At 37.7% G+C, this 27,366-nt stretch overlaps 2 protein-coding genes across 2 annotated transcripts in view; one reads left to right on the top strand and one right to left on the bottom strand.

The window, feature by feature from the left end:
* The window catches only part of COL10A1 (collagen type X alpha 1 chain), a 58,556-nt gene extending 34,062 nt beyond the window's left edge, over nt 1-24,494 (top strand). The window contains exons 2-3 of the mRNA XM_019537941.1: nt 11,963-12,119; nt 22,320-24,494. Of these exons, the coding sequence (XP_019393486.1) occupies nt 11,978-12,119; nt 22,320-24,214 (2,037 nt within the window). The 5' untranslated portion in view covers nt 11,963-11,977 and the 3' untranslated portion in view covers nt 24,215-24,494. The remainder of the gene's footprint in view (nt 1-11,962; nt 12,120-22,319) is intronic.
* The window catches only part of LOC109312144 (dermatan-sulfate epimerase-like), a 330,716-nt gene that overhangs the window by 284,624 nt on the left and 18,726 nt on the right, over nt 1-27,366 (bottom strand). The gene's annotated exons all lie outside the window — the stretch shown is intronic.

The following is a 27,366-nucleotide window of genomic DNA, read 5'->3' as shown; positions in this document are numbered from 1 at the left end:
TAAAAAACCTGAAATTCCCAAAAAACAGTGAAAGCACACAATCTCATTTCTGTTCTCCAACTTGGCAATAGCCAGAGGGAATTATGTGCAGTCATTCCAGCTGCATTCACTGCATCTGCTACAGCTGCACAAAAAGGCTGGAGAAGTTTGGCACAACTATTATTGTGACAGCAAGTTATCTGGGAGGACTTTGCCCTTCAAAGCACCTCTGCCTGATTTCCTCTGACCATCTAAATAAAAAGAGTAAAGAATTGCATCCCCTTTGAATGATATACATACTTTATTATGTAAGCTGTCAATAAAGAGCACAGGGAAGAAACTGGGGAAGTGTCATTAGTTAGCTGGGAGGGGAATGGTGTGTGTAGGTCCTATGACATTATGTACTAATTCCAATGCCTCCTCTTACCGCAAATGGCAGATAGCATACCAGTAACTGTAGAATATTGTGTCATGTATGCACAAGAGTGGTATTTTCTGTGGAATCTGACTCTAAGTGTGCAGAAGGCAGGGCAGTGTAGCATCTTATAAACAAACTCTATTGACATGTTAGGCATTATCTGAAAACACCTACTGAATTCATGCCTTCCACAGGGGGGACAACTGCAGGAAATGCCTTCATTGTGGATTCCAGTAGAGCAGTGGTTTTCAACTTTTTTTCACATGTAGACCTGTAAAAACTTTGGAATTATTAGGATTTAAATATTAACTATTTCTAAACTGTATTTGAAAAGATCAAATGAGAAAACAAATGGCTTAGCCTTACAATGCAGTAAAAATAATACTCAGTGAACACATACCCCAAAAAGAAGCCAAATCTAACCTCATTTCATTGGGACTATAGAAAGGAAAGCATTTCATAATGATATAACTAGCATGAGTGCTGTCCTCAAACCCCTACAGATATCTACATTTTCAGCAATAAAGTTCACCTAACCTCAGTTTCTGTGTATAGCTGGAAACAATAAAGCTCACCTAACCTCAGTTTGTGTATAGTTGGAAACAACTCCATCTTCTCAGTACTGAGCAGCCTAGAATCCAAGACATGCATACGCTGTACTGTAGTAGTTTTCAACCTGTGGTCCACTGATCCCTGGGGGTGCATAGACTATGGTTAAGGGATCCACAAAAGATGGCAATAATCAAAAGTATGTAAATACTCACACTGACAATTCAAAGGGGTCCACACTTCCATTACAAAATGTTAAGGGTCCGCAAATGAAAACCACTTCTCTACTGGAACTCACAATGCAGGCATTTCCCCTAGTTGCCCCTTCTTATGGAAGACCTGAATCCAGTAGGTGTTTTCAGATGATGCCTAACATGTCAATAGAGTTAGTTTATAAGATCATACTGCCCTGCCTTCTGCACACCTACAGAGTCAGACTTTCACAGAAAATACCACTTTTGTGGATAAACAACATAACAGTCCACATTTAACAGCTATTTGCAGTAAAAGGAGGTATTGGAGTTAGTGCATAATGCCCCTAGGGCAAACCATTTCAAGTTGTAATGTTATGGAAGCACAGGGGAATCCTCATTCCCAACACTCTTATATTAAATATAATATCAATACTTGCATTAATACCTTTATTCCAAATACCTGAGCTACAAAGAACCAACATCCACTGAGTAAAGTTGCAGGGATCCCAGCAAACTTAACGGGAACTCTGTGCGAGTCAATTCCACATGCTTAAGCTTATCGCACATTTGGAACAACTGAACAGGCAGATAGAAACAAACCAAAAGAAGTTCCTGCATATGTTTAATAGAAATACATGGAGAAAATAAACTGCATTTAAAATGTTTGACTTTTCTTTTTTTAAAGCCTCTATTTTTAACATGCTCAGACTACATTTATTTGTTCTTGCCTTAAAAGTCTGGACGCAAGTTGTTTGGTTTTTGCTTGGGTTTTTTTGCTCTGGCACCTGTTTTTAAAAGCTCTCTTTTATTACTTCAGCCTGAACTAGTTGTCAAAACCAGAGCAGGTAGCAAGCCCAATGAATGTGTCTATTCAGCAGACTTGCTACCCACCCTAACGGGTATACTTTACAAAATAGTAATTTGAAAACATAGTAGCTAAAAATTGACCTGTTAGGAAGATTCCCTTAATTATGTGGCACATTCGGAAGTTGCTTGAACTCTTTTCACTTTTAGGGGATAGGCTTAGACAGTTCCTCCTGCAGCACTGCTTCTTTCGCTCCCTGTGCTCTAGGGAAATCTAACTGGAAAAAACCTCAGCCTGGCAACTGCAGACACAGTGATACATAGTAAAATTCTGGCTCTGAAAAGAGTAAATGGACCAAAATGCAGGAGTGTTTTCCCTAGACCTATTTACACCATAACAGTTGCAAGTGAGTTTTAATTGGTTGGTATTACCAGAAATAAGTGACAGTGGATTGGGAAAGTAACAATAGGGTTATATGCACAATGCTCAGTTATGATGTCAGGCAGCACCATACTGACATGCTGTGTACACCACCTCCCAGACTGGAAGCAAAATAGCTGCCTTGATGAAGTAACAACAGTAGCCCTAAAACAGCCAAACAACTTTTGATTCATGGGTTAACAGTGAGAAGGCATATTGCAGTAGTGTTGCTGGCACGATCACTGAGTGGTATAAACATACTCCAAGTTTCTCTGGGACACTACTTTTTTGAAAGCACTTCACCCCCAGGATCCAAGCACCATTTTCAAAAATGATCTAGACACTTAAGCTCATTTGTAGATGTGCTCACTGTTTTCTAACCCATGTTAACTGATTCCTATCACACAGTTTGAATCAAATTTCAGTTTGAATTAAAGGTTAATAGATGATCATTGACCATTAGGGAGGTTTTCATACAGTTCTGGACTTCAGGGCTACAAAAATGCACTCACTTACTACACCTGATGGTGGGCACAAGCAACAGGAAGCCCTAGATACCTATTATACATACATGCTAATTAATACAGTTTAAATTGCTTAGTTAGAATTAGTTAATTAAGAGTACAGATATTCACGTATATATACTCATGGCTATAGTCCACATTAAACCTAAAGAAACATAACATCTATAAATGGCCTAGGAGACCAGCTAGCACTGAAAACTGAGTTTAAAATGAGCTATGCTCATATTAGTTTCCTTTTATTCTTCATCCCTTAGTTAGAGTGAATCCTGTTAATACTTGCATATGAGTGATTTTGCATGCATAGGTAGTTCTCTTGAAGCTCCCATGTTAAAAACTTATTGGGCACGTCTACACAAGAAGCTATGCCGCTGTAGTGTTCATTAGGAAAAACCTCACCATAGCACATTGCTACAGCGATCTACCAGCCAAAAATAACCGTGCATTGCTGGCATAGTGCAGTACAGGCTGTTACTGCACCATCTTTTCATATTTCCAAAAGGAAGTACTAAATGACAGCGCAGTAACAATGGTGACATATGGCCATGTGTAGATGCACCAATTGTGCCCATAAGTATAAATGTTCAAATCAGGGCCTTATTGTGGAGAAGAGGACTACTAAACAAGGTGAAACACATTAGTTATATAGACAGTTCCCTGAAGAATTTGCAAGATTTTAAAGTTAAAACTAAAATAAATAGAAATGAATATTCATGAAGGTAATTTTATAACCTGTTGAACTCTGCTTTAAGATGTATAAATAAGCTCTTTGCAATCGTGATTCTCTTATGATCGTTTATGGATACAGCCCCAATGTAAAGAAGATTCCAACCTGTCAAGGGCACTTTGCAAGTATTTAATAATAGTAATGCAAGACCTTTCAGGTTCAAACATATTGGTAAACTCAGGTCATCAAATTAACTTTACAGGATTCTGATGTGTAGAATACTTTTTCCTAAAGCTAAAACATGATTATTTGGCTTAACAGCAAGTAAACCGGCTTAGCATTAATGCAGTTATAAATATTCAACTGGGAGGTTCCTGGTTAAAAATACTCTTTTACTAAATAGAGCCATTATGGTCAAAAGTTAACTTAAATGACCAAACGACTGAACACTAGCCAGCTAGCCACTGGCAAAATAAACAGAGATCCCTGTCCAGGAGAGTCTGAATGCAGGAAATGTACTCAGTCATCAGCATACAGGTAACATATCTAAAAAAATACCAAAAAAGAAAACAAATATTGAGCTACATGGGCAACATCACTATCATCTTTTTTATAAAGAACTCTTTCCAGTCTTCAGAGGGAGATCTACCTTCGTATGTTTGGGATAATGCACTTTTATAAAATGAACTTAACTGAGCATCTTTTAATTACAAATCTGATAAAATGTGGTACATAGTCTAAAATTTAAAAAACAAACAAACCTCTATTTATTTTGCTATTAGTTAGGTAAATAATTACTCCCTCCCAAGTATGATTTTTATATATTATATTTACACACACACACACACACACACACACCTTGCTAATGGCTAGTATACATTTTAAATTAGAAGGTATTACATGCTTAAAATAAAAGGAGTAGCAGTGCTGATAAGTGCTTTGAGTCCGTAACTTCCCCACAGTTATTTCATGCCATCTAAATAGCTTCAAAATTCCCTTAGTGCTTGCCAGTAGCATGCTGCCAACATTTTAAGAAGGAACTTCCACAAATTTTTCCTCTTCCCCTGTGGTAAACTTTGTACTAGGGTATATGTGGCTTGCAGACAGAACCGAAGAACTGAGAAAGCTATATATTTACTTTTTCTATTTTAACAAAAACAGTTTCTAATAACTTAAACCAAAGAAAGACTTTGCAAAGATATGAAAAAAACCTCTTGACAGAAAATATTCATACTTTGTTGTTAAAAAAATACCGAGCATACAGTCTGGAATAATATTCATCCTGTATAATTTTGAGCAGGGAGGTAGGGTGAAGACTTTACAGGGGGAGAGGAGGCAGTCCTGAGATATCCTATGCCAGGAAATTATTTTTGCCTGACACTTGATACACTCCAGTCTGTTCCAAGTTCAAAACTTTTTCCTCCTCCTGCTAGGTATTTTACATGGCCTTTTTCACCATTACATCCAGGCCCCACGAAGAGTTGTTTTATGTCACAGGAGATGACTTGAATCCATCAGTCTCAAGTGATTTAGCAGTACCCAGGGAACGTTATAGAGAGCACCACAGATTAGAAAATGAACCTACCACTCTTAACAGAATACTTATCAACTTCTTCCTGGAAGCTCTCAAGAGCCTCTTCCACATCACCACTGAGGCTCTCTCTGAAGAGCCTCTTCCACATGATCAGGCTTAAGAAAGAATATTTTCATCAGAACTAGTGCTACAAATTATTACTTCCTCTTACAAAATAATAGATCATCACAAGTTTTAGGTATGTGTTCTAACAAAGAAGTGTCACTAAAAGCCACGGTAGAACCTTCAAAGATTTATTTCAGGAAGGTTAAAGTTGTAAAAATTGTAGTGGTATCTATTATGTTTCCCAGAACCAAAAGACAAAATACATACGATCTTGCATCTGATTTTAATTGGTATTCACCTATACAAGTTTCAAAAGTAACTTTTATGCAGTAATTTATTTCACTGTTCAGCATATCATAAAATAATACAGAAAGCAAAGGTCAGCACTTTTGTAAATTTCTGAAGGCTTACTCATGACTATATTTTTACTCCCAAAGATACAGTCCTTTGAAAAATACCATTTTTTACAAAATTACTCCTATACCTATGTATTATAGTAAACAATTACTCGAACAGAATATCAAGTAACAAATATATAATATTTAAAAATAAAATTAAGGATTTACACTGAAACCTAACAGAAATTCAGGTAAAGCAGAGATTTTTTGCAATCTCTCACACTTTTGTGCTTAGATGTTGCAGAATCCCATAGTCCATGTCATAAAGCCCCAGTCCAGTCATTTAGATATCTCTCTCATTTTATCAAGTGATTCTCCTAACAGTTTTACAGAAAAAAATAAGTTTTATATTTCTTCTTTGTAACCTACTAGTGCTTCAGTCCTGTGAACTGTTTTGCACAGGCACCTGCCTTCCCAGAGACCTGTTCAACTCAGTGAGCACTGGGGTTCACATACACAGAGCAGCTTGCAGGAAGGCGGAAGTCAATTCCATTTCTCTAGCTTGGCTCTTATCCCACACATCTGCCTTCATTCTCACAGGATGAGTGTGATTCCACAAATCATTTTTTAGATCAAATACAAGTGCATCATTAATTATCAAGGATGCCGTTCAGTCAGAAAACAAATATGCTGCAACTGGTAACAAAATGTACACAAAGTTGAAAAGTAACTGTAATATTCCAGTATCCAAGTGAAATTCCATTTTTATTCCTCTTTCATGAGAATACTTTGTTTCAGTAAAACAACTTACTTTATAAAAACTTTTCAATTGTTATCTTTAAGGGCTAATCGGGGTGCATGGGTGTGTATGGATGGTACAGCTACAGTGCTCTTTTATCCTTGGTCCACCCAAAATTTAAAATCAACTGCCTGGTAGTAACAGCAGCATTTCTATTGAAACAGAAGTGAGGGAGTCACTTGACTTCAGAGCTCGTTCAAATCTACCTGATGCCTACTGAACTTCTCATTCAGCCTCTCACCTTTTTGAAGGAATGTTAGTGATGTTCCACTAATCGAGCTAATCTTTTTCTGCAGCTGTCTTTTGTATTAGCTACTCCTAACATAGTTCCTATTTTACAGCCCTGCAAATGGTTTTTATTTCTAGATAAAAACACCAGTTCAAGTGTGGAAACATTAACTCAGGTGCAAATAAGTTTCAGTGAAGCACTGAATGCACAGCCAAGATGCTCAAGAAAGATTTGGTTTTATGACTCTGAGGCTGCGTCTACCCAAGATGTTTTACTGCAAAGCAGGCTAATTTGTGTATCACCATCTAAATGTGCAAGGCAATTAGGGCACAGTGGACTAATCTGCTGTGCTGCCAGATAGTCCCATCAGATACAAGTGGTATCTGACAGTGCAGTAAATTACTGTGCTTAAACTCATTTTTAGACAGTGACATTAGGATCAGTTTACCCTGCCCCAAATTAAGTACATACAGTCACATTAACTTTACATCTAGAAGTGCCCTGAGAAATGTACTTTAAATTCTAATGATAACAGGACTAAAGAAACAACATCTTTTGATTATTTTGCCTAATTTGTTGTGGTTTTTTCATACATAACATATGCTATAGCAAATCATTTTATTGGAATATACATGAATATTTGTTTTTCAATCTTAAACTCAATAATAGTCCCTTAGTATATCAGTAAAACTTCTAGTTTATTTTTTAACAGGAGAAAAATACATGTTGTGTTATATGTGAAGATGTACACCATCTGCAGCCCCCATCTCAATATCCTAGATATGTCCATAGGACTAAATTCTGATAATGGCAAAACGGCAAAAAGATACCTGAATTTGACTGCATGTGCAAATTAAAAAATACAGTCACCCATTAAGTATTTTTAAGTATCTGGTCTCAGGAACTGGGTACTCAAATAAACACAGGTGTATTTAATGTGCTGTTGCAGCAAATAGAAACACACAAGAATGTGCATATATATGGAAGCCCACACTTCTCATGTATATCTAAGCTAAACCCTGCCATGGCATTGCATATAAAGAAAATCCACAGGAGCAGGGAAAACACATGGAAAAATTAAATTCCAGTCCCCCTTCAGCTTCCCACTACCACAAACAAACAGCTCCATAAAGTAGCATACCAAAAGGTGGAGTCTGGGTTAAACATGAAGTCAATGGGTTTGTGTATCTCTAGTTCTCGAACCAACAATTATATCTATTCACATACATGTACAGAGAGATTATTCATCCTCCCGTCAGAGGTGGAATGAGAGGAAATGAGGCTGTTGGACAAATAAGAGTGCATGATTACTTATGCTTTTGTAGTGTAAGTATTCTAGTCTGGCGGACATTTATTCATTGGGCTAGAAATTATTATTTTAATAGAACTACTGTTGGATGTTCCTAACTGTATTCCTTAACTAAATACTGTTAAATCAGCAGCAACCACATTTCCCACTAACATCTACATATATAATACAGGTGTACTAAGGTCTACATAAATGTTACAGGTGACGTTTTAAACCAAAAATATTTTTCTAATTACCTAAATAACAACAAAGGGAATTCACTGTGTGTCTTATTCTTAAAAATTATTTATGCTCATATACCAGGTGTCTCATTCAAAAAGTGGCTGAATGGAGTTTATGTCACAAAAATTTTAATTTCTATGCTAAGCATAGTTAACGAAAAAGAAAGTTAATGAAAAACTTGAGCTCAAAATTTTACTTCCAGAAGATTACAAGCAACTGAAAATAGAGGCTCACAATGCAAGTGTCATCTCAGTCATGAAATGCAAAAATCTAGAACTCTTGGTTCAGAAATGTTACTGTTTATAAGACCAACTAGGAAATCGTTTTAAAAAATATTTTTTTTGTTTGTGTGATTTCCTAGTTGGTCTAATAAAAGGTATCATTTCTGAACCAAGAGTTCTAGATTTTTGCATTTATTTTTGTCTTAGACTAACACAACTACCAAATTCATCTCAGTCATGTAAGCCTTCTCTAAAAATCCCCAACCTACTTATATGCAAAAGCTTAATGTGGAAAACAGGATTATGTCTAAAGGGCTGGGTTTCTTCATTAATATGAGATAGAATATTATGGAAGAGCAGCATGGAAGAAAAGAGAAAGAAAAGACTACTTAATGATACATAGGTTAACTCAATACACAAAGCATGTCTGCTACCCACAAGATTATTTGAACTCTTGATTAAGCAAATATTGATACAAAAGTAAACAGAATACCAGATTTGGTGGTCCACTGGTATTTTTCAGTGCTGAAATCAGTATTCCAAGAGATTTGTCATCTTTTTCTGGCCTGTAAATTACTTGGGCTGAGAGTATTGAATTAAACAGGCAAACAGTGGACAAAGTTCAGGAAACCCACTTGGACAAACGTCAAGAAACCTATTTGAAAGCACCCCAATGCAGCATAACTCATGAAGCTATATTATACCTTTTCTAGGTTTGCTACTCCAGTTTCTGGATTGGAATAGAGGCTGTTACCCTTCTGTATCCAGCATGCATGAGCAGAGGTTTAACAATACAGCCAGGGACCCAAGGCAGTGTTTTTTTCTACACTCCCCTCTAAAGTTGGCACCTGGAAAAGCTGCTCCGTTGCCCTGATCGATTTACATTACTGTGCATGACACCTACAGTCATAGATCAACTGGTTACTAGTATCACCACTGTAAGTACAGAGCTAGCAGGTAGTGCCATAGGCTGCTATACAACACTCTTTTCTGTGCTGGCATAGTTAAGAATTAATGGGGGAAATGTAAATATAGAGGGTACTGATTTCTTCCCTGGACAGCCATTCCTCTTGCAAGCATCTGCAGCCAGTGCAAACTACCAAAAGCTTCTACAGTATATATAAAATCAATTTAAAAATAAACAGGACTTTAAAATGCATCATTCACAAAGTGACAAACACCTAAATGAAAATGCAAGGTTGGACTCTGGTCAGCAACTGTAAAACTTTTATTTTGTGCTCTCCTTGACCGCATCCATGGTGTGAGAGGGCCATACTCCATAGAAACAAAAATGGTCCTTGGATGATGAATCAGGCCACAAATTATTTACTGCACTACCCATTTTATTTGCATTAAACAATTAAGATGATCCAACCCATAACATAATGGAAAGTTATTAAGCATTCATGAATGTGTTCATCTTCTAGAAATTATATATACCTTTTGATGAGATTGCCTATAAAAAGCAGACTGTGAAATATATTTAATTCTGTTGTCCCATACTCAGGAAGGCCATTTTATATTCCACAGTATTCTTGTTTTTATGTCATGTTCTAGAAGCACATCCATGAATAATTTAGGAATTGAAGCTTACTGTCTAGTATCTGACATTGACTAAATAACAACATGGCTGGCTGTCATAGTGAAAAAATCCTCAGCCGCTATTTATTAGGAATAGAAGTCAGAACAAATGAAAACATCCCTTATATCTATAGAACCTCATAATCATTAATTTCAACATATACTTCCAAAAAATAAACAAACAAAAAGATTTTTGAAAAATGGAAAATAAGCTTCAATGAACTTTAACCCAAGATGATAACGTATGGTTGTTTAAGTGCAATGAGATACAGCCACTAGATACTAATGAATCTTAGATATAAAGCACCACCTTCCCTATTATGTTAAAACACCCACCTGAAAACAAAAAAAAAATTAGTAACATATAATCCTGAAGTAGCCCATTTAACCTTTCAGGACACACACTTTTTTTTTTCCCCCAATATGCAATAAGCATTTACCATTTCAATAATTTGATAAAACCAAATGCAATAAAATATGATTGCTATTATGCTATCATGGCTTCCAGAATGCCATGATTTTTTTTATGAATTATGGTTCATTGTTTGTAAGTAGTACATATAAAATATTTCAGGCAAGTAGCCCAGGTATAATACATCTTGCTTAGCAGAAACATATAGATGAAGTTCAAGGATAGTATATTGGTGGGAAACTATTTCATTTTTATGCAGAAACATAAAAACAGAGTTTCAAAACTACTACTGCAGTGTTCCTTTTCACAGAAAGTTCTTTAATGTATGTGTATGACTTTAATAGACTTATTGTGAGCCCCTTACTCAAGCTCTGATGAGCAGCTACTTTCCCAAATAGTCTTTATTTATTTCAGTTGGACTAAGTCTGAAAACCTTGCCTTAAACAATATTTATTTCCCACAAATGTATGTAGATAAGAGAAATTATGTAATGACATTTAAAAGTGTAAGGATTATCTAATGCTAAAAACAAGACATACATAACTTAAGAAAATACTCAGTGTAATTAAAAAAATATAACCAAAACAAATGAAATGTTGTAGAGCAAGGTAAAGAATCAACCCCCTCTCCCCAAAATTCTAACTGGATATAGCATGCTTTGCCAAGATAACTCCTCCTCACCTCCTTCCCTCCCATAATTAGTGCTTAGTGACTCTTAGGGAGGAGCTTAAACACAGGGCACCTTCACACAAAGTATAAATACCTTGGGGTGATACTTGAAATACCAGCTTCTGCTCCACTTACCTGGGGCAGAAGAAGCACCTCTGTAGGCTACAGGAAGACTAATGGCTGCATTAGGACATCTCAAACTCCACAGCATTCTGGTATGCTATGCTTTCATTCAATTTAATTTAGCTTATAAACTAACTTATAGAGACAGATGTTTTCAGGGGTTCTTTAAGAGTAAGTGCCAGTATCTCAGCTGTCACTAGAGAAATTACTTTAAAAAAGGAATTTGGGGCAAGTTCCTGACTGCAGTGAAGTTAATGTGAGATTTCTGTCATTGACTTCAATTGGCTCAGGATTTCATCCTTTTATTGAAATAATGTCAATTTGAAAAAGTGCCACCATCATGCAGTTTGTATGTCTTTTAATGGAATATTTTCCCTGATTCAAATGGTACTGCTCCTAAATGTAATGTAATGAGCCTAGAGTGGTTGATGTGCTTATAGAATGGTAGTAACAACTCACAAGGTACTCACTTTTAAAAAAACGGTTTACGTTGGTATAGTATACTTACTAATTTATACTTTATATATGTTTATACTCTACTGATTAAATCCCATTTTAAAGGAAATTGAAGAACTATGGACTGGAGCAGTATGGAGAACATTCTGGTATAAATATATTTTTATACCAGATTAATCTTTATTTAAAATATTAATTTACTTTATAAGTAAAACACATATGCTTTTAAAAAAAATCCACCAAGTCTACAAACATGTTGAACCAGGAAGTGGTTTGCACCAACTAGTGCAGTATAATGATGCTAACATTTTAAATGCGATGCATTTGATCAATCCTAGGAAAACCTGAATTGGTCAGCTTTAATTTTTAAATAAAACAAGTATAATAAGCTAATCATTCTTTTTTATACAGAGCATATTTGGAAATATGCAGTTACACATAACTTTGCTGCTGCTGCTTTCTCTGACCATTGTCCATGGTGGTGATGGGTTTTTTTCTGAACAATACCAAAAACAATCCAGCGTGAAGGGGCCACCACGCTTCCTACCATTTAATGTAAAAAGTCAAGGTAAGTTAACTATTTTCTTCTTTTAATATAAATCTTTTTCTTAATATCTAGTGAAAAAAAAGATCTGTCTTGAAACTTGTTTTTGCTTACTGCCATTAAACATTTAGGTTTTTTCCTGTGGATATATATCTACCTTACAATACTGACAACAGTTAACACTACAGACAGAAACAGGAAAGAATCCAACAGTAGGACCCACTGAATGAGAGGCCCTCTTTTTTGGCAGAAGCAGAAATTAAATCTTTCTAGTTAAACTAAATAAATTGTAAAAGATGGAGACTGAGGATGCAAAGAAATAATGGTTATGAATTCTGCTGCTAGCATTGGAAATAATCAGGAAAGATTATTATGCCAATACCCTAGAAGCCTTTTGAGTTGGAAATAGTCACTGTCAAAAAAGCATTCAAATCAAATATATTATTTTTAAAAATCTGGAGATTGAAATAGTTGACAATCTGGCTAGAATAATCAGAAAAAGATTATTGGTATCAAATTATATTCTTCTATTATACAAATATTTTTATTTAAAATTCAAACCAGGTTAATATTTTGTAATACAAAATATCTACCTAGTACACGTGGCTTAAATTTAAAACTTAGCTCTGCATTTGCAAAATCAAATAGTTTCACTGAAATAATTTGTTTCAGTATATTGCCAACATGCTAATACAATATATCTATAAACAAACTAATTGTTTAATAAAATATTATAATTTCATGCTTTAAACTAACCAGGACTTACAAAAAGGTTGTAAAGAAAAATGTTGTTCTGTTTACTGTAAAAAACAAACAAACCAAAACAAACTTTTAAAAGGGGGGAAAAACATATTTTTCTGTGCTCATTTCACAGGGTTACTTATATGTATCATACTTCATATACAGAAGAGGAATATCCATAATTCCCCTCTTTTCCTGTTAATACATAACATGTGATTATTTATATTTAGAAAAGGGATATGCAATCTGTCTTCTCCCTGATATGCCTATTTAAACTAAATGCTTATTTCAGTTCAGTAATCAGTCTTGAGAAATTATTAGCATACAGAAAGTTGACACAATCTATTAATGATCTTCAAATATCTAATATCTTTACATCATATAGCTAGAAGCAGAATATAATTTGGTTTCTATAAATAATTTTTTTAAATTAAATTATAACTTCACCAAGAACTATTAATACATCGGTGCATGCTGCTGTTACTAAAAGGTGTTTTATATAAAATATGGGGACTGGTCAATACAGCAGTGCGTCAAGCACAAAGATCCAATACTCCATACTCTTTAAATATTTGTTATGATGATGCCAAATATTAATGAGACAATTGCATGGACTGTATAGAGTTTGGTAAAAGTAAGGATAATATGATATTATAATAGATGTTTGATTAAAAAATAAATAAATTAATGAGTTTTATAATTAATTCTAGATTCCACAGGCCCAAACTTTGCCTTCTGCCCCAAGAGCCTTTAGCTAAAAAATAAGTGACAAACTGGAAACTAAATTACACTACTTACTGAAATGAACCGTTCAGACCTCATGAAATATAAACGTCCTCCCACATCAGGAGTCAAGATTACCAAAATCTACCTACAAAGCACTTTGTACTTTGCCGTATATATCCTTTAACTTAAATCTGTAGCTGGAAAATGTCCCCCAGAACCCATCATTCTTTTCTTACCTGCCACATTAAGGGTATATTCAGAATTAGTTTTTTATACCTTGCATATAGCTCACCTGCATGCAGTTGTTATAAGCCTATATAGATAGCAGTGAGTCAGATCTGAATCCTACTTGCTTGGGGCTCTTTAGGGACTAATAAAAGGATCTTAAATGAGTATCTTACCTCTCCCAGGAGGATGCAGTTTGCATCTTCAGCATTAGCAATAACTGGTGTGCTATCAGCAACTCTTTCCTCAATTTGAGTATTTACATATTTAGATTTTATTTCCCAAGAGCTTTTACATATTAAAATAGCCCTTCATTTTCCAATTTTGCAAGCAGAAGAAACCCAAGTTGTTTGCCTTGTGACCAAGAAAAAAGTACCCAAGACTTTTAAATTCTGGTAACGAACAGATGCATAGCTGGTCTGATGATTTAACTTTCACTAACAGGCACACCCACTGTGTTTATGCGTGTAGTCCCTTCCTTCACTCACTTCATATAGTGTTTTCTGTCAACGTTAGTAACCAAGAAGAACAAATAAAGTATTAAAAGCAAAGAGTAAAGTACACTGGCATTCCTATTTATGGAAAATGTTTCCCATTCACCTCTTCATCTACCAGGTCTCACTGTAGTTTTTCCTCCAAACAAAATATTCAGAAAGGGAGCCGCTAGTAGTGAGGATTGTGGCAAGAGGAACCTATACTGCACTAAGCTCATACCATGGCAATTCAAGCAAAATACTTAAGAGTAAATTGAAAGCGACTTTATATTTAAAGCCACATTTAAAACTTGAATGGTAGTTTCAGGCCATAAAAAAGGTAAAAGATACTTTTCAGTTCAGAAATTCAACAACATGATACTTACTATGCTGATAAAGGAGAAGTAATTTGAAATTATATAGTGCAAAGAGTATGCCATTCAATTAACAATGCCTGAGTTGCTGATTATTTACCCAATGACAGAGGAAAAAAATATTTTTAAAAGTAGTTTTCTTTGGGAAAGATTCATAATAAAAAAAAAAGAATACTTAAATATTATCCCAATACTCCAGAAAATAGGAACAGGACTTAGGACATGATTAACCAGGGAAGTGTATAAGGTAGAGAGTCCACTGTTTCAAGCATTGAGTGGCCATAGCAAAAGTAAAAAGGAACCCCTGCCCCCTTCCCTCCTCCAAAGTATGGGGCCAAATGTCCTGGATGTCAACTTGGGGGGGGGTCGCAGGGGAGGAATGGCAGCCACAATCATGACTACAATCATGCAGCAGCAACTGAAGTCATCACTGCCCCAAGCGTTCAGCAGTATCGCTACACTGCTGGCCATCTTTACTATTGCATCTTTACCAGGGACTAGTCCTATAGATGTTTACTGACTTATTACCTACATTAGAGGTAAAACTAGCACAGGCATCATACTGTAGGGCTTTCATGCAGCTTTATAATGTCTTGAGTGGTTTATTTTTCTTTAAAGATCTGTATTGTTTTTCCAGAACGTCTATGCATTTTTACTAAAGGGTGTTTTTGAAGACAGCCTTCCAGAGAGGTCTGTCCTCCTTCTACTTATGCAGTTACTTGTGGCTTCTTACAAGAAATTTTGCATTTCCAGGCAGTTATTCATGCTTTCAACCTTAAATTTTAAGAGGTTTCTATACTAAAAAAAAATATTTATATTTTTTCTTCAACTACTTTTGTCTAAAGGTAGTCAGAGTTCAGGGTTTTTTAGATACATAGTTTAATTCAAAAAGCAGTTTAAAGAGGAGCTTTTCCTGGGAAACATTTCCATATTATGTTTGACACAAGCTAACATATGCATAACAAATGTAAATCATGAGAACTGGGTTGTTTGCATTGATTTCCTTCTGGGTTGTTAGTGGAGTATGATCTATACCCCGCTAATTCAAGGCAGAAAAGAAATATGATTTTTTTTTCATACCATAAATTTACCTCTCAACTATTTTGTTTTTATTTGCCATGGCAATATGCTTTCGCAAATGCATTCTTTGAGGTGGTAGCAATCCACTGAAATGTCTGTAGAACTTTAAAAAAAATACACACAGGAAAATTTTGAATTGGATTTATTTAGTATTGGATCTGTGATCCACCATGTGTGGGGAAACAACACTAACAACACATTTTGGTCACCATTCAAACATCATCAAATTTTACAGCAGATGTAATACATTTGTCCCTGCTTTCTCCACCTTTTTAAAATGTAAAAAAGACTCTAAACTAGGGGCATCTAATGTTGTAAAGAGAGCATCCAAGTAGCTAAGGCAAGCAAACCCAGTATCTATTTCTCAGCTAGGCACTCAGTCCATTTTAAGATGTAAACTTCTACCATTCCTGAAAAACTGTATACAAGTTATTGACCTAAAATTGGCACTGAGGCTCCAGACACATGAACAAGAAAATGGTAACTGCCCCAAAAAGAAAACAACCCACCACACAACCCTAAACTGAGGAAAATCCTCCTCCCCTTTCATGAACTTTTTTACCCCAGATCCAATACAAGGTAACTTCTTTCTGGGACAAGGCAATTTTCTTCCTGGGATTACTCTTGTTATGTGCACAGCTGCCAAGACACCTCCAAGTTTCACCTCTTAGTGCCCTCTCTTGAAGCATTTGTAGCCATGGCCTGAAGCTGGCAAAGCTGAAGGTAGGACAGACTTTCAACTTACACACTAACCAAAGTAGATCTATAAATATCCACATACACATATCTACTTTGGTTAATGTATAAAGTGCAGATGTAACCTGCCTTCTCCTTGACTTCAAATTAACATGGCCAACTACTTCTTGCTGGCAAAGCTTCCAAGCAAGTAATCATCTAACAGCACATTCTGTAGGAGAGTCATGTTCTTCATATGAGGAAACCCAGCAATATGACTAACAAGACATGGGAGAAAGCAGCTCTGCAGTTAAATACAGACAAAAGGCCCACTGCATTTCCTTTTAGAAATAAAAAAAAAGTAAGACAATTAAAATTTATTTCATCATATGCAAGAGGGGTAGAGTCATCCAAATCACCATTTATAGGAATTAAATTCACTTGACTCTTAAGGCACATGGTTCACTGGTGGGCCTGTACCAAGCTTGGAAAGCAGGCCTGACTCTAGAACTCTCTGCCAAACAACCCACTTTAAAAACAAAAGAGAAACCTTATTTACTGCTTTAAGAATCCACTAAATTCAAAACCTGAATTGATGTTGCTCATATTAAAGGCTTACTTGTAACTTTTTTCCCTTATGCTTTTATGGAATCCAGTTTGAATGCCAGTTTAAGAATATGTTTAGTTGTCTGTACTGTTTTGATTGAAATTATTTTTATTGCAATTTTAGTATTTGGCTTCAGTTATAGCATGCTTGTATTCCAAAAACTAGAATAAATAAAAGGAAAGCTAGTGAGATTTGAATGTACAAGTGGAGAGTTGCAGAAAATGGCAGCAAGTTACATTTCTTATAGAAAGTTGACAGTAGGTTGGCACCTCCATGACCAGACCACATATAGCTTGAGCAGTAACGAGAGCTTCCCCTGTCCTGTCCCATGAATAGGCCCGGATCTGTTTCATCGGAGGATTGTTTTTCAGGGTGAAAGGATAATTTACTCTCAACCTGTATAAATTCAAGACACCTGATAGAAAATGTTAGGTCTTATCTTACATGTGTTTTTTGACTACAGAAAAAAATAGTACAGCATTTCTGCTGCAAAGAACTCAGACCACAACAGGTCTAAATATTTTTGACACTATGGATTTCTATTTGAAACCACTGGATTTACCTTGTGAATCATGCATAGGTGTTCGCATACCTAACAGTGCTAATATTGCACGGTACCCTTAAAATGATCCGAAGCCACACAGGGTGCCATTGAGAATTGCAGCTCTAGACCCCACTAGAAAAAGTAGTAAACATTAGCATTTCATATAAGTTACAGATTCCATTAGCTAGAAATTTGGCTTGAGTCACTAAATATGACCTAGTCTTGCAAATCACTGAATCACTTTACCAAATGTCCAGGCCACTAACATTTTTAAGATAAAAAACAGAAAGAAACTAAGAAATTAAGACTGTCACTTGAGTATGCTTGGAAAAAAACAACAAAAAAATGACATCCCTCTCCTACCAACGTTCTCTTCAAAATCAAAACAATAAATATTTCTTAATATCATAAGAAATAATTTTGGGATAATCAACAAGTATAGCTAACCACAACATTTCAGGGGTGTCTACTGTGCTGTTAATATAAAAAGCAAAAAAACACAAGTGACTAAAACTTGTTATATTCGTATTGCATACTGTTTTACCAACACAGGATTTAATTACTTCTAAATCTAATTACACAGAGGCAGTGTATTACATTCTCGTTAATTAAGTCAATATGCTGAATCCCTGAGTGCCATCTGTATTTAATATATGATGAAAAGAAACTGCAGTGGTTTAAAAGATTCCCACATACAACTTACATTGAAGGTTGTTTCTTACTCTCCCAAGTCTGGAGTCTTCTGGTTTTTCTTTACAAGATAATTCTTCCTAAAACTGCTTCATTGATTAACAATATTAAAACATAACATTGTAACTGTGCTCTACTGTATATCACTACTCTGTATAAGCAGTCCAAGAGCCTCAGTTGCATGTTAGAATATCACTGTGCTGTTCAGACGTAGACATCTCTTTCCTCTTAGAGCCACAGGTTCCACAGTATCTCATCCCATGGGAGATATCAATGTTTGTAACATCTTACGCATTTCCCATGCTGTATGCAGTAGTGAGACAGGCTTGCTTTGTATTAGGATTCTCAGCGTTAGCCTTCCTTTCAGTTAGCAGATGGGGAGATGGTAAGGTGGACAAACTGAGGTGATGTTTTCAGGACTACGGTCTAATTACACAGATGCAGAAACTGTACTTTAACATTTGGCAGCTAACAGCAATTTTTCTGGCAGCCTATAAAAGCAACCTTGCAGACTTAATGACTAGCAAAAGACACTTCATGCAAAGGCAAAAGTTTTCTTCTCTATATGACTTAAAAATGATGATGCCCATGTATTTTTTAAAAAAGAAAAATGGAATTATTGTTTGCATTTTGTTAGATAAGCACTGTGTAGTAAATTCCATATGTTCAAATCTGTAAGTGCATAGGAAGGCAATCTTGTTCAAACTGGGAGACAAAACAATCTGAAGATAATTAGGAATCATATGGTGCAGTCAAACAGCGTGCAAAACGGTTTATACTGTCAATACACAACATCCAATGACGTAGGTGATTCCATAGCCCAAGTTTTCTAAGGACAATTTATTCAGTTTTCATTGGTAGGATCTTTAAGAGAAGAAATGGCAGAGAAAATCTGAAAACAAAGTTAAACCTTCTGGATTGAAATGACATGGGAAGGGACAAAACTGAACAGGCAAAGTGCTGGCTGACAGTGAAATAGTCATTAGAAGTAGTAAAGAAATCCAAGAAAAATTTCCAAAAATCAATGACAAATCTGGGGGATCAGAATTCTCATCTTTCAGGCTGTGTACACACCTTCAAATACTCTGGGAAATTCTCCATGCTTGTTCTTCTCGTAGAGAAATTTACCTAGAGCCACACATACAGACATTCAAATACTGCGGACCTGGAGACTAGAGAGCTAGAGAGCTAGTAGGGCTGACACTGGATAGCCATAAGTGGCCCATGTGCACACATCTCAGCATGCCCAGCAGGCTCCCTTAGTCTTCCTAATGACAGACAGCAACAGTGCATACGGCAGCCCTGCCCATGGTCATCCATGCATGCATTTCACTGCAGCACAATGTGAGAACTGTGAAGGGTCATGTTCTGCTCCCTGCTGGAAAAGCAGTCTAGCGAGTGACACACTGCCAGCCTTGGTCGGGACTGGGAGGGAGGGGAAGAATCCGTAAAGATTGTGTTCTCTTCTGAGAAAAGCCACACCATGTACAGGACATTTGTTCCCCCAGAAAAAAATTCTCCAGGGTGTGATTTTAACCCTAGTTGCTCCCAGGTTATTTTCCCATTTTGACTCTGGGAGAAACTGATGGTGCCTATCTATACACATGCACTGAGGCTGCTCCAACATGCTGTAGTTACTCGATTAATAAAGTCTGTTGGAGCTATTAATTAATTTATTTTATTTCAAAATAACATACACGTTGATTAAAAAGTCCTTTCAATAATGCACCCTCCAGCAGCATTTTCCTTATCAAACATTAAAGCAAGATAACAAGTGCCTTCTGCTCCCTTCAGTGGCATTTATTATTGCACTATGCATTTTCTTTAACACTGATACCTTTTATCATAGACAGAATTTGATACCTATATAGTTTCATCAGCTGAAGTTTGATGCAAACTTTGATGTTGCACAGTGTAGTATAACATTTGCTGACATTCATAATATTGGTGGTAGAAATATTCCACAAATCAACGTCTCAAAAATCCAACCATGAAAGCAGAAAACTATGTATTGCTATATTTTTATTTCACATTTGAGTGGTTCCATCTGCTGTTTTTTTTTTTAAACAACAAAAACCCTCATCTATAGGAAAAAGCAAAATACCAAGATCTAAACAAACAAAAAACAATGTGCTACATCATGAACTACTGTGTAATGAATCAATGACCACTTTCTCCCCCAATGGAGTGTAAAAAAGAACTGACCACTACAACTTAACAAATAAATGAAGATATCACCTACAGATACCTTATCAGATCTGGTTACCAGAAACAGAGCCATGTTTGGACAACAAAGAGAAGAAGAAAGAAAAGCCTGAAATACCAGAAGTTAAATGAAGCAACAAGGATGATGTTTATTTACATTACACAGATGCCTAGGCCTCAGGAAGTTTCTCTAATTTTACTTCTTTGTAAATATTAACATTTATTTACCATTAGACTAATTAAATTAACTGGGAATTGTCTTGTCTTTACTTAACTGTATTTATTTTACTATGGTATCGTGAGCTAAAGTTACATGATTCAGCCACAGAACTTTAACTGCCAAAGATTTTGTTTTGAAAAGACTGCATCTTGTTTGAGTGACATATACTTTGTGACCACTGCCTATTCTTCATCCTAGCCTGACTTAGGAGACCAATCTAAGCAAAACACCAGTTGTTTCTTTAGCAACATTTATATTACTATAAATACTATAAGTGAAGTCTCTTCCCTCCTACATACAACTGAAGAAAGTTCAATATCAATTTTGCCAACTGGATAACTTGTCAAAAATGTTTAAAGAAAAGCTCTCTTTTTCATTGAATCTAAAGACTGACAGTGAAAAAGTCAGCTTTCATTTCACATTTATAACATCCTGTGAACAGGGTTAGCTCCATTCATTCCACCTGTCTGTAAGCCTCCATACATTAAACGCTGACCACTGTCACCCCGCTCCACTATATTGGTGAATTGTGTTTTCCTACTTTCCCTACAGAATTGAAAATCTATTTGCAGAGCACCATTCAAGCTCCTCAAAAACTTGCAGAGACTTTTTTTTAATCAAAACTTTCCAGAGGTCTTAGCACTGAGAAATCTAATAACGTTTTCCATAATACTTTTATTTTTTATTTTTCAGTGATGTGATTTTGCAGTTCTCAGCCTCCTCTTCTGTTAAATCAGTCATTAAAAACTTCATCTAGAGTTCCCTGAAGTCAACAGTAATTTGTCAGTTGCCTTAAGTGGACTTCAGGTTACTTGTTCTCAAGATGAGAAGATCACCTTAAAAGCTCTATTGCTGGAAAACTTTCCCTTGATTTCTCTCACACTGTGCATACTATGCCCATTCCTTCTACTCCTCTACACAAGCCACAATAATTATCCTACCCAAACCAGAAGAATGATAATAACTGTTTTAAACATGTTTTATCTAATGTGTTTCAGAAAAGATGCAACTTAAATTACCTCTCTCAAACAAAGAGCAAGTCTTTTAGTACAAGTTTTATCAGTGGTGTTAAACATCTAATCTGCAGATTTAGTCTGCAAAATTCAATATATTTACTGAGACAGCATAATATTGCAACTCTGCAGAATCTAAGATTCCTTTTAAAAAAATAATTAATGGATTTTTAACCTTCACAGTTGTGGAGATCATCCTTCAAATGTGAACCAATACATCATTGCCTTAATGACTCTTCCAAGAAGTAGGCTAAAACTTTAATATACATCTTCCTCCAACTCATTCTCTAAAGAATAATGCTGAGAATAGAGTTAGCACCCCACTGAGGGAAAGAATTTTAGTGCTACCTATGTAATTACTCATCCTTTTAATGGATGAGGAAAGAATACATGGAATGCAATGTGAATTTAAACTCAACACTTCCACACATAAGATAACCCTATGCTTCTGTAACATATGGGTTACATGAGGCACAAAATCACTGGGTCAAGCCCTATCAGTCATTTTGAGATACACATCGACTCCTTGTTGTAATAATTCAAAGACATCATCATATTTACAGACACTGAATTCATTATTTGTTTCCTTATGCTTCAGCCACAATATCTGCAAGCCCTGAGTATTCTATGATTTTTTTTTTTTTATCTTAGGTATACAGATGAGAGGAGAGCAAGGACTTCAGGGTCCACCTGGCCCTGCTGGACCAAGAGGGTACCCAGGCCCTGCAGGCAAGCCAGGGCTTGGAAGTCAAGGCCCTCAAGGCCCCCCTGGTCCCCCAGGACCACCCGGATTTTCTGCTGTTGGAAAGCCAGGCATGCCAGGTTTGCCAGGAAAGGCAGGGGACAGAGGATTAACTGGTGAAAAAGGAGAGGCTGGACCCCTTGGGCCTGTCGGACCAAGAGGGCCACAGGGGCCACCTGGAATTCCTGGCCCCGCTGGACTTTCTGCTGTTGGCAAACCAGGACCTCAAGGACCACCAGGAGTGCAAGGGCCAAGGGGGCCCACAGGAGAGAAGGGAGAGCCAGGTATTCCTGGTATGAATGGGCTAAAAGGAGAAAATGGATATGGAGTTCCAGGTCGCCCAGGTGACAAAGGGCTTCCAGGACCACAGGGACCCCCAGGCCTTCCTGGACCTGCTGGGTTAGGGAAGCCAGGTGAAAATGGGCTTCCAGGTCAGCCAGGAGCAAAAGGTGATCTGGGTTTACCAGGTGCACCAGGACCAGCAGGTATCCCAGGCCCCCAAGGTCCTCCTGGGGAACCTGGAGCACCAGGAGTAGGAAAGCCTGGAGCAATGGGACCACCAGGAGTAGCAGGGATTCCTGGAGTAAAAGGATTGCCTGGGCCTCCAGGCATGCCTGGATCTTCAGGTCTCCCAGGATTTGGAAAGCCAGGCCTACCAGGTATGAAAGGACACAGAGGGCCTGAAGGCCTCCCTGGTGTTCCAGGCATGAAAGGGGAACAAGGCCCAGTTGGTGTGCCAGGAGAGCCAGGGCCAGCTGGACCACCTGGAAACATGGGACCTCAAGGACTCAGAGGGCTAGCAGGTGAAAATGGCCTACCTGGGCCCAAAGGGGATGTAGGCCCTTCAGGCCCTGCAGGATACCCAGGACCTAAGGGTGACAAAGGCCTACCAGGATTAGATGGAAAACCAGGATATCCAGGGGAGCCAGGTCTTGCAGGTCCTAAGGGGCATCCAGGTTTGTCAGGACCAAAAGGTGACACTGGTCATGTGGGACCACCTGGCCTCCCTGGCCCAGTGGGTGCACCAGGAATTAAAGGAGTACCAGGAATTAATGGTGAGCAAGGCCCAAGAGGACCTTCTGGAATACCTGGTATAAGAGGTCCAATTGGACTTCCAGGCATTCCAGGTGTTCCTGGTGCTAAAGGGGAACCAGGGGCACCTGGATTGCCAGGCCCAGCTGGTATTGCTACAAAAGGTTTGAATGGACCCATGGGGCCACCTGGTCCCCCAGGCCCAAGAGGCAATAATGGAGAGCCTGGGCGACCTGGCCCACCAGGTCCACCAGGTCCTCCTGGCCAATCAGTATTGCCACAGATGCCAGATGGTTACATAAAAGCAGGAGAGAGTCAAAGCCTAGCAGGAGTACCTGTTATGAAAGGAGGAGTAAACCAAGGTTTAACAGGAATGCCAGCATCAGCTTTCACTGTCATTCTTTCCAAAGCCTATCCTGCAGCAACTGTCCCTATCAAATTTGATAAAATCCTGTATAACAGGCAACAACACTATGATCCCAGAACAGGAATCTTCACCTGTAGAATCCCAGGACTTTATTACTTCTCTTATCACGTACATGTAAAAGGAACAAATGTGTGGGTTGCGTTATACAAGAACGGCTCGCCAATCATGTACACCTATGATGAGTACAAGAAAGGATACCTTGATCAGGCTTCTGGAAGTGCTGTCATTGATCTCATGGAAAATGATCAGGTCTGGCTACAACTGCCCAATGCTGAATCAAATGGCTTGTATTCCTCTGATTATGTTCACTCTTCTTTCTCAGGATTCTTGTTTGCTCATATGTAATAACTACCTTTCTAAAGCTATCCTAATACTTGCCCATTCAGACAATTTGAATTAGGCCATGATCTGGCAGCTATGACAGATCTTGCAAACTACAATTATTTAAAAAAAAAAAACCATGATAAAAAAAGAAAGACGGAAAATGCAAGAGTAAGATTGGTTCACAGGAACTTCGTATGTTTTTAGAGGTTCGTCATAGAGATTTATTTCAGAAGACTCTGTAATAAGGGCAAATTTGCTGTCCTACCGAATACGACATTAAAATTTTACGTTACTATATGAATCTTTGCTAGGTCTTTCTCTTTCTTAATTCATGTTTCTATGATGATTTTACCTTTTTTAAACAAACATTCCCCTTTAAAATGTACAAAGTAAGCATTGTAGATAATTACATACTGAATTATCTTTAATTCAATAAAACTCATTGAGGATATCATTCAAATCAGTCACTCTCAAAATTTAGTGCATTTTAGTGTCTTCATTACATCATTCAAGAGGGTTTTTTTAGTCATATCCATAACAGACCCACATGAGACCTTTCACCATTTCTTAAAGTTTCCAAAGTTTTTAAGCCTGACAAATCATCATTTCTATTTATGGCTTACTATAAGTTTCATTGATGGATTTCTATTGAATGTAGCCCATCAAATAGCTTGTAGTAAAGGATGTAAAAGATACAGTGATGCTGTACATTAGAGTATTTCATAATATGTTAAGTGAATTAAGGTGTCTGTTTTAGAAGAAGGCTTCCTAGAGAAGTTCCTTTTTGACTTAAAAAGTGTCTATGCCAGAACAGCCAAGCAGTTAAGGCTAAAATATAATCACAAATATAATCAGATAAACCAAATATTTATGCAATGAAAAGGTTCCCTGAAGTATTTTTTTAAATTTAAAGTGCTGTGAAACTGGAATTTTCAACATAGTAGTGCAGACCTGACTCTTCATTTAAGCTGTAATATTTTTACATGTCATTTTTATTTTTGGTAGTATGCGGAATGGGAATGAGGCAGTTCACTCAGGCCTGAGTTCAGATAAGGTGCACCTATCTATTCACAGCTTTCAAAAAACAGTATGTATCAATAGTTCGACAAATGACTTGAAATAAACGTATTTATTTTAAAATCAACATTGTTTTTACATTGACAGTAAATGACTGAAGCATCAGTCACACTAACTAAAAGCATGAAAGTCTATGTTTTAAGTTTTCTGATTACTCCACTTCTTAGAGGAAAAAAGTTGCTTTTTTAAATGCAATATTCACTGGAAACTATAATATATTGTTTTCTAAATCCAACTTGATAAAACATTGGTTTTAATTTAAAAAAATGATGCTCTTTAAAAAATTAGTCTATTGTTATTAAGACAAAATGTGTTTCAGAAATTGCAATAGATTATTTTGCAACAGTTCCAAACCACTATTCACTCCTTTGCCAAGAGCAAACAATAAATACTCCATTAGTGACTGAAATTAGATTTACTTGTTAGCATTCACTGTAACAAATAGCAGTCAAACATTTAGTGAGTAGGTTGGTAAATGTTCATGACAATTTAACAATGATACATGGAAACAACACAGCAGGCACTTATTACAGTACACAAACACTGTGTAAGTTCTTTCCATTTGAGCCAAAATGTAAAGGCACTTCTCTTTTCTGATTATTAGTAGAGGTGTACCGATATACTGGTCGAATATCAGATCAGCACCAATAAAATAAAAATTAACGTGTCATAGTTAGTTGGTAGGGCAGAAGGGACTTGAGCAGATCATAAAGTCCAGCTCCCTGCCATGGGCAGGAAAGAATGCTGGGGTCAAACGACCCCGGCTAGATGATTATCCAGCCTCCTTTTGAAGACCCCCAGGGTAGGAGCAAGCATCACTTTCCTTGGAAGTTGGTTCCAGATCCTAGCTGCCCAGACTGTGAATTAGCGCCTCCTGATATCTAGCCTGAATCTACTCTCTGTCAACTTACGGCCGTTATTCCTAGTTACACCTGGTAGTGCTCGGAGGAATAGTGCCTCTCCCATTCCCCGCTGGTCCCTCTTGATAAGTTTATAGACAGCCACCAGATTCCCCCTCAGCCTTCTCTTGATAAGGCTGAACAAACAGGTTCAGGTCCTGTAGCCTCTCCTCGTGGAGCCTGCCCTGGTGCCCCTTGATCATGCAAGTGGCCCTCCTTTGGACCCTCTTGATGCCATCTACATCCTTCCTGAAGTGCGGTGCATAGAACTGGACGCAGTACTCCAACTGCGGCCTGACCAGTGTCGCATAGAAGGGGAGGATCACCTCCCTGGACCTGCTCGTGATGCATCTGTGGATGCATGATGAGATGCGGCTGGCCCTAGTGACCACATCCTCACATTGGCAGTCCATGTTCATCTTGGAATCAATGACTCCAAGATCCTTTTCTGCCTCTGTACTGATGAGAAGGGAGTTCCCCAGCCTATAGGTATGCCACTGGTTCTTCCTCCCCAGGTGCAGTACCTTGCAATTGTCAGTACTGAAACCCATCCTATTCTCATCCGCCCACCCTTGTAACCTGTCCAGGTCTAGCTGTAGCCTGTTCCTCTCTTTTAGCGTGCCGGTGCAGGGCTCCCAAGGGAAAGGTAACAGAGCAGAGTGCCCCAAGCAAGGGTGGCAGAAGGGGATTACTTGGGGGACTATAGCTACCCCAAAATTCCCCGTACCCCACCCATAGCCACCTCTCTCAGAGCCATCACCTGCCTGCCCACCCTGCACAGCTGAGCCCACCCCACTACTACCCACTCTGAGTCCAGCCCCAGCCCAGTGCCCCCCCACTAAAGAGAGGCTGGCGCTACTGCTGGCTCCAAGCTCTGAGTGGGCAACACGCCTCTGCCCAGCCCAGAAATCCAGGGGAACACATGCCCCCTCATGCCTCCCCAAGTATTCTTCCTGAGGTCCTACATTTCCATGATTCTAATAAGGTAACAGACTAGGACTAGCAGCAGCATTTGGGAGGAAAAACCTGCAGCACCCTTATAGGCTCGGCAGTGCTACGGTGGTTAGCACTACAGAAGAAAAAGACTTGGGGGTCATCATTGTCCCCTTGTACTCGACCTTGGTGAGGCCGCAGCTGGAGTACTGCGTCCAGTTTTGGGCTCCACAATTCAAAAAGGATGGGGAGAAGCTTCAGAGA

This window comes from Crocodylus porosus, unplaced genomic scaffold (genome assembly GCF_001723895.1).
Source record: "Crocodylus porosus isolate Cpor-Errol unplaced genomic scaffold, CroPor_comp1, whole genome shotgun sequence".
NCBI classification, from domain to species: Eukaryota; Metazoa; Chordata; order Crocodylia; family Crocodylidae; genus Crocodylus; species Crocodylus porosus.
This window is presented reverse-complemented; position numbering and strand designations above follow the sequence as displayed.